This window comes from Myxine glutinosa, chromosome 6 (genome assembly GCF_964187855.1).
Source record: "Myxine glutinosa chromosome 6, kmMyxGlut1.1, whole genome shotgun sequence".
Taxonomy (NCBI): Eukaryota; Metazoa; Chordata; class Myxini; order Myxiniformes; family Myxinidae; genus Myxine; species Myxine glutinosa.
Window position 1 is genome coordinate 16577403 of NC_136266.1, and position 13113 is coordinate 16590515.

Genomic DNA, 13113 nt, shown 5'->3' on the forward strand with positions numbered 1-13113 from the left:
GAAGATGATGATGAAGGTGATGATGAAGATGATGATGAAGGTGATGATGATGATTGTGATTATCTTGATGGTTATGATGATGATGGTGATTGTGCTGATTATCTTGATGGTGGTGATGGTGGTGATGATAATGATGGTGGTGATGAAGATTGTGATGAGGATGGTGATGATGATGGTGATGATGATGGTGATGATGTTGATGGTGATGGTGATGATGGTGATGATAATGATTGTGATGATGGTGATGGTGGTGATGACGATTGTGATGATGATGATGGTGATTTTCTTGGTGGCGGTGATGATGGTGCTGATAATGATGGTGGTGATGAGGGTGGTGGTGATGAAGATGGTGATGAGGATGGTGATGATGATGGTGATGATGTTGATGGTGATGGTGATGATAATGATGGTGATGATGGTGATTATCTTGATGGTGATGATGGTGGTGATGATGATGATTATCTTGATGGTGATGATGGTGGTGATGAAGATGGTGATTATGATGGTGATAATGAAGATGATGATGAAGGTGATGATGAAGATGATGATGAAGGTGATGATGATGATGTCGATGATGTTGATGCTAATGTTGATGAGGATGATGAAGCTGATGTGGATGATGTTTGATGGTCATGTTGATGGTGATTTTCTTGATGGTGGTGATGATGGTGATGATAATGATGGTGGTGGTGATGAAGATGGTGATGAGGATGGTGATGATGTTGATGGTGATGATGGTGATGATAATGATGGTTATGATGGTGATTATCTTGATGGTGATGATGGTGGTGATGATGATGGTGATTATCTTGATGGTGATGATGGTGGTGATGAAGATGGTGATTATGATGGTGATAATGAAGATGATGATGAAGGTGATGATGAAGATGATGATGAAGGTGATGATGACGATGTTGATGATGTTGATGATAATGTTGATGAGGATGATGAAGCTGATGTGGATGATGTTTGATGGTCATGTTGATGTTGATGGTGATGATGATGAGCAGATCGAATGCCGGCGAGAGAGCATACCTCCGTACGTTTTGTGTCCCGCTGATAGGTCGAATTTGCATCAGGACCTGAACTAAAATCTAATCAAATTGTTATTGACATGTAACCAACTCATCCACCAAGTTTCATCCGAATCCGTCCATAACTTTTTGAGATATCATGCAATATCGTTTTGGCCCTATCTCGCAATGGTGAAGAATCACGAAAAAGATTTTTATCGGATCAGCATTCGGATCCTCACCAAAATCGAATCAGTTCATCCTTAGCACACATCCAACTAATCCACCAAGTTTCATCCGAATCCGTCCATAACTTTTTGAGACACCAGGTTATATTTCATTTTTGGCCCAATCTCGCAATGGTGGAGAACCCCTTCAAGAAATGAAAAAATTCCCATATCTGGATGCGATATAATGCATGTTCCCTTGTAAGGAATTTTCAATGCAGGGAGAAGCAATCAGGCCCATCAAAGCCTGTCTTTGGTATGACTCAGATGGGATTCATACTGCTCACCTGTACCAGACTCACAGTAGAGTCAAACCATTATGTCACTGAGTCTGGTAAATGAAATATCCTCAAGCATTGTGCTACTGTGTTCTTTAAAAAGTATCCACTTTATATAACAATTGTGCACAACAATGCTCACAAAGAAGCAACCACAAACAGTTTATAGTTCAAGCAGATGGGCTAGCAGGAGAGCTTAGAGCAATGGCCTCTGGGATGTCTATCCTGGGTTCCAATCTCGGGCCAGATATAAACATCCATCCTGCAGTCGGGGGCCATTATAGCAGTAGTAGTAGTAGTAGTAGTACTAGTACTAGTAGTAGTGGTAGTAGTAGTAGTAATGGCTTAAGCACACAGTTGAGACAAGAAGCCCATGTATTCCAACAAGTTAAAACTTACTACCAAATTACGAGATCCAATGGCTTTATTATTTATAGCTGTACAAGTATTTTAAAAGTTCGTGAATCCTTTAATCCATGTTCGCAATTGCTTGCTAACACACATGGCCAACAGACCAATTACAGTCACGTGAAAAAGTAAGTACACCCCATGTAAAGTTTTGACTTTTTCAACATATTTCAACATACAGCTATTTGATCTTCATTTCAACAATATTGATAGATAAAGGTGATATAATATAACAAATATCATGGAACATTTACATTTTGTAGTCCATTGTATAATTTAAATAAACATAAATGCAAATTTCACATGTGGAAAAAGTAAGTACACCCCTACATTTATCACTACTTCAAATACCTAAAATTAGAATCAGGTGCACCAGCTCAGGTGCAAATGATTAGAACATCGTTAGAGAGGATCTTGGAGGAACCTGTCTTATTTAAACCTCAGAGATTTAGTTTGGTTTGCTCTTTGTTGTTGAAGTGTGCGGCGTCACCATGCCGAGATCAAAAGAGCTCTCTGAGGCCTTCAGAAAGAAGGCTATAGATGCCTACGAGTCTGGGAAGGGATTTGAAAAGATCTCCAAACAATTTGAAATCAATCATTCGACTGTCCAGAAGATTATCTACAAGTGAAGAAGATTCCAAACAACTGCCAACTTGTTCAGGCTCGCCCACCCCAGCAAGTCCAGCCCGAGAGCAGACCGCAATATGCTGAAAGAAGTCTCTAAGAACCCCAGAATGTCATCATGGGACCTACAGGTAGCTCTTGCCACAGTACCAGAAGGCCACAGTACCAGAAGACATGTTTGGCGAAAACCAAAGACAGCATTTGACCACAAGAACCTGATACCAACTGTAAAGCATGGTGGTGGAAATATTATGGTTTGGGGCAGCTTTGCTGCATCAGGGCCTGGGCAGCTCACCATCATAGAATCCACTATGAATTCTTCATTGTACCAGAGGGTGCTTGAGGATAATGTGAGGCCATCTGTCGGAAAGTTGAAGCTCAACCGAAGGTGGACCTTGCAACATGACAATGACCCTCAACATACCAGTAAATCCACCAAGGAATGGCTGAAAATAAAGAAATGGAGGGTTCTGGAATGGCCAAGTCAAAGCCCGGATCTAAATCCCATCGAGATGTTGTGGGGGGATTTGAAACGAGCTGTGCATGCAAGAAACCCCTTAAACATCGCACAGCTGAAAGAATTCTGCATGGAGGAGTGGGCAAAAATTTCTCCCTGTCGATGTCAGAGACCGGTAGACAGTTATAAGAAACGCCTACTTGAGGTTGTTTCTGCCAAAGGGAGCAATACCACCTATTAGAGCCAAGGGTGTACTTACTTTTTCCACATGCAAAATTTGCATTTATGTTTATTTAAATTATACAATGGACTACAAAATGTAAATGTTTCATGATATTTGTTATATTATATCACCTTTATCTGTCAATATTGTTGAAATGAAGATCAAATAGCTGTATGTTGAAATATGTTGAAGTCAAAACTTTACATGGGGTGTACTTACTTTTTCACGTGACTGTATGTCGTGCACATGCCAAACTTGTACTGCAAACCTCACAGCTTACCATCAAACTTATGATCTTGGTAAAGAAAACCCGAAACAAATCTGTAAGCATGGCAAATTAGTAAGCACCAAACTCTGAACTATTGAGATACACCCACATGTTACAGAGTGAAGTGTGGTTGCCGTACCCTGGGTAGAGGCGAGCCTGCCTGGAAGAATGCTCCTGTTCCAGCCGAATGGTTTCCACCTTCCCAGGACTGGGAATAAATCCAACATCAGTGCCCTCTCTCACCAGCCGGCCAATCCACCACTCATTGTTGTACTTCTGCAATCATTGGTCCTCAATAACTACACATATTTAGAGAAAAATGTAAGTTTCATAATGAATGTTTTATTCTTCTGACATGCCAGTGCAGATAAAAAAATGAAAAGGCTGAGAAAAGTTAAATAACCATCTGAGCCTTCAGGGTTTGGAATAGAACATTATTTGGAATGCCTTGCCACATGTATGGAGGCTAAGTGAAACCACATCCCTCGGTGGGCCCCACATCACTTGGTGGGCTCAATATCCCTTGGTGGGTTCAACATGCCTCGGTGCGCTCCACATCTTGTACGAAGGCCAAGCGAAACCACATCCCTCGGTGGGCTCCACATCATTTGGTGGGCTCCACATTCCTCGGTGGGTTTCACATCCTTTACGGATGCCAAGCGCAACGACATCCCTCAATGGGCTCCACATCCCTCAGTGGGCTCCACATCCCTACGATGGGCTCCACATCCATACGATGGGCTCCACATCCCTACGATGGGCTCCACATCCCTATGATGGGCTCCACATCCCTACGATGGGCTCCACATCCTTCAATGGGCTCCACATCCCTCGGTGGGCTCCACATCCCTACGATGGGCTCCACATCCCTCGGTGGGCTCCACATCCCTACGATGGGCTCCACATCCCTCGGTGGGTTCCACATCCTCTAAGGATGCCAAGCGCAACTACATCCCTCAATGGGCTCCACATCCTTCAATGGGCTCCACATCCCTACAATGGGCTCCACATCCCTCGGTGGGCTCCACATCCCTCGGTGGGCTCCACATCCCTACGATGGGCTCTACATCCCTCAGTGGGTTCCACATCCTCTAAGAATGCCAAGCGCAACGACATCCCTCAATGGGCTCCACATCCCTCAATGGGCTCCACATCCCTCGGTGGGCTCCACATCCCTACGATGGGCTCCACATCCCTACGATGGGCTCCACATCCCTACGATGGGCTCCACGTCCCTCGGGGGCTCCACATCCCTCGGTGGGCTCCACATCCCTCGGTGGGCTCCACATCCCTCGGTGGGCTCCACATCCCTTGGTGGGCTCCACATCCCTCGGTGGGCTCAACATCCCTCGGTGGGCTTTATGTTGAATGACTGATGACCAAACTAATTATGCTGAATGGAATATGAGGACATGTTGAATATGACACCTGATTACACAATTTGTCTTTATTATAACTCCGTGGTTCCCAACCTGGGGGAAATGGCCCCCTGGGGGGCCATGGTGTATTTCTCGAGGGGCCATTGGGTAATTTGAACCAGACTAAAACTTAAGAAAAAAATAATTCTGTTTTGACTTTGATATTGTTTTGTTTTTTTCCTATTGCAGATTTGACATTATGGCTTCGGGGAGTAAAAAAAGAAAGTATTGTTATGGTTTCCGCGCGACCCTCCTTCCCTTACCAAGGGGAGATTAAGCCCCTTGTTCTTTTTGGGTCGTCGTAACCGCGAGATTTGAATCGCCACTCCCGGGCAGACGCAGGACAGGGTTTTGGGACAATTCTCGCATGTACCTAAGTACCTACGCCGCCGCGGAAGCGGGGATCAAGTCTCGCACGAACCACGCGTAATTTGAGTACGTCCGAGCGGATGGCATACCACGTGGTCCGTGCAGTTATCTTGTATTGGAACCCGATTAGAGCGATAATTCGTACCACGCTTAGTCAATAGATGGAAAGGACGAAACGGTCGAATCAAAGAAATAACACGTTTAATTATTATTATTTACAATGATTGGTAGAAGCAGAGACACAGTGCAGATCTTATACAGTCTTAGCTTATTCCCCAGACAATGGGCCCGTTCACACTCACAGGGGGAATGAAGGAAGGAAATGTTCATGCGCTGAACGTGCCAGCCTAGTCGTTCAGGAACAGCTCGCCCGGCACGGCCCTCCGCGGTCACAGCACGTCCCTCGATGAAGGCAGGCAGGCAGGCGGGAGAGATCCTTGCGGCATGTATCTCAAACAAAGGCAGGCAGGCGAATATGCGCGTCTCTCGCCCGGCTCGACGGTTCCTCTCAGCGCGGTTAATCAACGGCGTGCTTTCACTCGTGTAACTCAATAGAGGATCTGCCTCAAGCTCAACCGAGTGTTTATCTTGTAACTCAATTCAACACGCGCACTCTCAGAACTGTTCAACAGAGGACCCCGGCTCGTAACTTGTTCAAGCGCCTCTCCCCTCAAAACTTGTTCAAGCACCTCTCCCCTCAAAACTGAGGTGGGGGCTTTGCGCAAAGGGTTATATTGCCACTCCCTTAGCCCGTATTGAATGTTCCAAACCACGCCTTTGCCACAGTCGTAAGCCACTCCCCTAGAGCCCTGATTGGCGGCTCGTGCTTACCGGTCACTCCTCCTCCGCCCCGCCTTCCTTTGGCCTTGATCGACTTGTTCAGGCCGACCTCCAGGGGTTTCGCGCCAAAAACCAAAACATCGAGGCGGCATAAAGCATTGGAAGGGACCTAACTCTCATTATTCTACTCAACGCAAAACAACACATAGGAAAGGTCTATGCTTACACTTACGAAGAAATAACTGATCTTATACGAGGCTACATGTTGTAGTGTGACTAACTATGAGGGGAAAATTAACCTTTATTTGTAAAAACTCAAAACCGCAACAGTATCTTGACGAATACATAAAGCTTGGATTCATGTCCATGACCGTGTCTGGCCAAGAGAAACCACAATGTGTGCTGTGTCACAAGGTTTTGAGTACTGAATCCATGAGGCCATCCAAGTTGAAGTTGTACCTCGAGACAAATCATGCACAACATGCAAAGCATGATCCCGAATTTTTCAAGCGGCATGAAAGAAATTTAAAGTGACAGAAGTTGGATGAGGGAGGAGCTTTTCAACAACAAAATGTAACAACTGTCCAGGCTTCTTATGAAGTTTCTCTTGAAATTGCAAAGAAGAAAAAAACCCCACTCGATTGGGGAGACACTCATCAAGCCTTGTACCCTCCTCATTGTTGAACGGGTTCTCGGCAAGGCAGAGGCTCGCAAAGTTGAACAGGTGTCTTTGTCGAATAACACAGTGCAGCGTCGTATCCGTGAAATGTCGGAAGATGTGAAACAACAGATCATCAATGAGATTAAGGCGGCGCCTTTCGGCTTGTTTTCTTTTCAACTTGATGAATCGACCGATGATAGTTCCTGCTCCCAGCTACTGGCATTCGTTCGCTATGTCAAGGGAGATGATATCAAGGAAGAATTCTTGTTCTGCAGTGCCCTGGAAACAACTTCAAAAGCTAACGACATCATGGAAAAAACGAAGTTGTTCTTCAGTGTGGGAGGAATTCAGTGGGAGAATGTATGCGGTGTCTGTACTGACAGTGCTCCTACCATGCTTGGTTCCAAATCCGGATTCCAAGCAAAAGTGAAGATGCTGGCATCACAAGCGAAAGCAACCCACTGTATGATTCATCGCTATGCCCTGGCTTGTAAGACTCTCCCTCTCTCATTGAAGAAAGTTCTTGAAGTCGTAATCAAGATTGTTAACTACATCAAGGCAGGGGCTCTCAACACCCAAATGTTCAAGGAGCTGTGCAAAGACATGAACACTGAACATGAAACGTTGCTGTACTATACTGCTGTACGCTGGCTTTTGAAAGGGAATGTTCTGAACCGCGTCTTTGAACTTCGTGCGGAAGTCAAACATTTCTTGAATCTTCAAGGGAAACATGACCTCCTACAGCATTACGACGAAGAATTGTGGAGCGAACGACTTGCTTATCTTGCTGACATTTTCTAGCAGCAGAACCAGCTGAAGCTCAAACTCCAAGGAAGAGCGACTAATATTATTCTTTTCCACGATCATCTCAGAGGATTTGTTGCCAAGCTCCAAAACTGGCGCAGGAAACTGAACACTGGAAACATTGCTATGTTCGAAAGAATGTCTGAATTGCAAGACAGCATGGGAAAAGAGCTTGATCCCGTACTGAAAAATGACATTCTTGAGCATCTGCAGTCACTGGAGCTAGAATTTCATAAGTATTTTCCTGATTTAAACAACAATGAGGCAAAAATTGTGAGGAATCCTTTTTCTGTCAACCTTTGCGTGGAGAGCATGCCGGAGGCAATGCAAGATGAATTCCTGGATCTCCGAAACGATTCATTTGCCAAAGACACATTCGAAGAGAAGAGCTTGACGGAGTTTTGGGTGGGAATGGGTCGCTACCCTAATATCAGCCAGATAGCTATCCAGGTGCTTCTGCCATTCTCATCTACCTATCTCTGCGAAGCGGGGTTTTCCATGCTGTTGAATATCAAATCGAAACAGCGTAATCGGCTCCACGTGGAAGATGACCTCCGCTGTGCCCTGACTGTGACTCAACCACGGATACCCCAATTGGTAGCTAAAATGCAATTTCAGCCATCCCACTGAGTTTTTAATTCACTTTTACGGTGCATGCACCGCGTCCCTAGTCTTGATTACCTGAGTTGTTGTCGAATCGAGTTTCTTTTTGTGAGATTATAACACTGCGTTAAATACAGACACAACAGAGGTTTTTAGTTTTCACATATTCTTGACTTGGAACCTTTTCATACTGTTTTCTTGTGTGACAGTTCTATTTTATGCTGTCCATGGTGTTGCTACTGATAATATTAAAATCTCATATCAAACATGCATCATTCGAGCGACGTTGCTTTGTTTGCTTCTTCCCAAAACGATGTAGTTGGGAGCCAGTAAGGAACAGAAAAAAACTATGGAAGTAAATGTTCATGTTGGCTACTTGGAATTCCTCATTTTCTGTGTAATAATTTACCAATTCTCATACAAACAAAATAGCCAATGAAAGGAAAAAAACACCTCTCAGAATGCACCACAGAGCATCTAGAAATCAATTTTTTCTGGGGGGCATGCCCCCAGACCTCCCTAGCCTGCTTAAACGCGTTCCGCCACTCGACCCTCGCGAAAGAGAGGGGGGTACTGGAATGTGCTCTGGGAGCCAAGGGGGCCATAACATAAAAAAGGTTAGGAACCCCTGTTATAACTATTCTGGATCAAAATCAAAATGCAGAAGCAACAGAATCGAGCATACAAAGTCTTAAGCTTAATTTTCCTTATTTTAACCATAAGCATAAGCCTTATTTTAACCATTTTAACCATAAGTAGGAGAGCAAACGACAGGAGGCTTGTAAATGTCCTTTGTGGTATCAGGGGTAGTGTCGTACGCAATATTTGTCTTTGGAGAATGCACTCTGAGCTCGATGGTATTCATAGAATACTTACCCTGCGCAGTCAACTTAGTGCGAGTCAACTCTTCTGTTTTTGAACATTTTTTTTCTTTGATCCAATATGATTGCCAGACCACGTGAGTGATGACATCATAAATTTATATTCTCCAATATAATTGTTGCATAGATCATGCTCAATAAATTTCAAACTGATCAGACTAAGCGTTGTTGTACCTGTCGAATTATGACATCGTAATTAAGGCAACAATGACGTCATTGTTAACAGCCCTTATTCCCCGTATGGAGTTCTTTACAATGAGTCATATTTCAATTTTTTTCTCATTGAGCTGTTTCGGTGATATAGAGGTGTAACGTTTTTCCAAGATGGCGTCCATACCACGTGACCTATGACGTCATAATTATGAATAAAAATATTCTACAGGCAGAGGCGCTCCTATGGTAAAAATTTCGTGTCAACCGGACCAACAGTTGCCGAGAAAATGAATTTTAAAAATGCAGACATGCACAAAGCCGGCCGCACGTAGGCAACCAAATGCCTAAACCTGCTTTTCGCTTCGTGAGCGCAGGGTAATAAGGGAAGAAGAGTAATAGAATGGCAGTTTCAGCAAAGGTGATGTAATCAGCTGTATCTCCACACCTGGGCCATGTCATTGAATTAGAAGACGCAGATGACGAAGGAGGAAATACAGGACACCGAATCTGTTGTTCCACAAACTGCTGTGGCAGCATGGTTTATTAGTAGTAGTTTTACAACTAATAATAATAATAATAATAATAATAACTGCTAACAACAATGAATAGACCATCAGTATCTACTCATCGCTGCCAGATGTTAATAAATTGAAATGTGTGCTTTGTGGTTGAAAAATCTAGGAACAACCAAATTAAACATCAAGACGTATGTTCATTCAAAATATCGTGTTGCTTTGGAAGACCAATTTGAGCCGTCAGCATTCGTATTTTATCAACAGGCTCACTACCTGGGGAACAAGCCTCAGAAAATGCTGAAACATGATGCCGTACAGACACTTACAGGGTGAGAGTGACGTTTTGATTTGAAGCCAGGCCCATGTGATCCAACCTCAAAGCTAGTCCTCAGGTAGTTATCTATAATACAAGAATACTATCAGAGGATACCTGTCGCTTCACTGATGGACCAATTAGTCGTCCTGTTTGCCAACAATTGCTATATTGGCTCACTGTGTCTGTATTGAGTCCGTACATCACGATAAACTCGACCAGCATATTTCATCTTTATCAATATACAGTGCATTCAGAAAGTATTGTCGTGCGACTACTGTTTAACACCAGAAGGTCGCGGATAGGCCTAAACGGTTTTAATTGAGGCGACGACCAAACACGGATTTCACTATCAAACACGGGAGGAAGAAGGAAAATGGAAGGCTGCGGTAAAAGCGCTTACCTTGTTGAAACGACGGCAGCTGCATGGAAATTAATGCACGCGATAAACAGGATTTCAAATGTACAAAAATAAAGATTTATTAACGGAACCCGAAACAATGAAACGCAGCGGCAATGAAATAAAAGTAACTAATTTGGGATCCCACACACCGACTTCAGAAACAAGACGAGGGAAGAATTAATAAAAGAACACGTTCGTCGTGTAATTGGGGAATGTGGGGTGCGAGCTTATCTGTCTGCAGTCTTGTAGTCGTGTCCGCCGACGTCCCACGCGGCCCTCTCCGTCCGCCTCCGAGCACCACAAGGCCTCGCTCCAAGCTCCAAAGCACCGAGCACCGCTCCAAGCACAAGCACCGCTCCAAGCACCACAAGGTCCCACAGCAGAAAAAGCACCGCGCGTCCAACGCAGGCTAGCGGCTCCAAGCGAGGTCGATCTTCACACACGATCGGCCTGCCCCGTCCCAGTCAGCTCTCCCGAAGCAAACGTGCAAGACGCAAGTGAACTCCACTCGGGCTATATCTCAACTCAACTCGGGCTGCGCAAGACGAAGCGCCAGATGTCCAAAAAAGGGCTAGCTGCGCAAACAAGAGCACGAACCGCAAGAGATGCAAGAGCCGCAAGAGACCCGTGCTGCGTAAGACGAAGAAGAGAAGAGCCAGAGAGAAGAGAGTGGCTGCAAGACTGAATGATGTCCAAAACCCCAAAAGAGCAAATGGCGTTTGGGGCTCCCTTAAATAACCTTGCCGGTGACGTCAGCCTTGGCGCGCTACCAACCAGCGACTTCCACCGAACCTTCCAGCTTTGTGCCTCTCGCACTCGTTGGCTGGAGGTTCGCGCCCAGCGCGCCGACCAATCACAGGACCGTAGCGTGGCGATAGCTCGTAGCATGTAGCGTGGTGATAGCACGTAGCGTGTACCGTGGTGACAGTGCGTGGCACACGATGTGGTTAGGCCTGTCGAAGGTGTAACTGGCGGCGGCGTCCATCGGCGGTGCCCCGGCCTGGTTTCTTTGTCTGTTCCTTCCGAAGTCACTGTCAGGGAAGGGAGTCATTTAATGTTGCACGAAGGAGATCCTAACTAAGCGTCTAAATGGGTGCAGTGCCAAAAGGGACAACGGTTTGACTACCAGGTGAGACACACAGGGGTGCTACTCTTTAATCCCTAACTCTATTTATCACACGAACATCCTGGTATGTCCACAGGTATACATCTTAGCTGACAAATCACCTAAACATGAAACTTATTACAAGGTGGATTCCTTACCGCGTCAGACGAAGCACGTTACCTACACAGATCTATCTGGCTCTATATATCACTACCCTACCGACATAACAGTATTCAGACCCCTTCACTTTTTTCACATTTTGTTATGTTGCAGCCTTATGCTGAAATCGTTTAAATTCATTTTTTCTCTCATCAATCTACACTTAATACCCCATAATGACAAAGACAAAACAGGCTTTTAGAAAGTTTTGCAAATTTATTAAAAAGAAAAAACTGAAATATCACATTTACATAAGTATTCAGACCCTTTGCTGACACTTGAAATTTAGCTCAGGTGCCTCCCATTTCTCTTGATCATCTTTGAGATGTTTCTACACCTTGATTGGAGTCCACCTGTGGTAAATTCAATTGATTGGACATGATTTGGAAAGACACACACCTGTCTATATAAGGTCTCACAGCTGACAATGCATATCAGAGCAAAAACCAAGCCAGGAGGTCGAAGGAACTGCCTGCAGAGCTCAGAGACAGAATTGTGTCGAGGCACAGATCTGGGGAAGCCTACAAAAAAATTTCTGCTGCATTGAAGGTTCCCAAGAGCACGGTGGCCTCCATAATTCTTAAATGGAAGAAGCTTGGAACAACCAGGACTCTTCCTAGAGCTGGCCGTCTGGCCAAACTGAGCAATCGGGGGAGAAGGGCCTTGGTAAGAGAGGTGACCAAGAACCCGATGGCCACTCTGGCTGAGCTCCAGATATCCTGTGTGGAGATGGGAGAAACTTCCAGAAGGACAACCATCACTGCAACACTCCACAGATCTGGGCTTTATGGCAGAGTGGCCAGAGGGAAGCCAAACAGTTCAATCTTGGCTTCATCAGACCACAGAATCTTGTTTCTCACAGTCTGAGAGTCCTTCAGGTGCTTTTTTGCAAACTCCAAGCGGGCTTTCATGTGTCTTTCACTGAGGAGAGGCTTTCTGAATGCACTGTATATATAAAACTAGAACGGCACTACCTCCACCAGGCTGAACAGTTTGTTTTGTATCCACTGATAGGCTGGATCTGGATTCGGACCTGAACCAAAATCTAATCGGCTTGTTCTCGTCAGATAACGAACTCATCCACCAAGTTTAGTCATAATGGTGTGTTCTTTCTTACGTGCTTGATTATTTCTGAGTTTGCGGTTGTTGTTGTTGGTGAATTGCCGGATGTTTAAGGATTGCTGGGAAGGGATGATGAGATGTAGGCGGAAGGGGGTTGTGGGAGAGATGAGAGGGACGCCATCTCGACGGTGTCGGAGATATGCTGGCGGGTCCGTGCCTCGAATAAACGGTATTGTTCATAACTCAGTGCCATTGAGCATTTATTGAGCGACACAACACATAAAATATCCATAACTTATTTAAATATCATGGTATATATCGCTTTTCGCCTTCAATGGTGAAGAATCACTTAGAAATTAAATAATTATCGTATCCGAATCCATATTCAG

At 44.7% G+C, this 13113-nt stretch overlaps 1 protein-coding gene across 2 annotated transcripts in view; it reads right to left on the reverse strand.

Annotated features, from left to right (window-relative positions):
* Positions 1-13113, reverse strand: part of LOC137429609 (voltage-dependent L-type calcium channel subunit beta-3) — a 324798-nt gene that overhangs the window by 108098 nt on the left and 203587 nt on the right. For both annotated transcript variants that reach the window (XM_068119656.2, XM_078779633.1), the window contains exon 4: positions 3638-3774. In XM_068119656.2, the coding sequence (XP_067975757.2) occupies positions 3638-3774 (137 nt within the window). The remainder of the gene's footprint in view (positions 1-3637; positions 3775-13113) is intronic.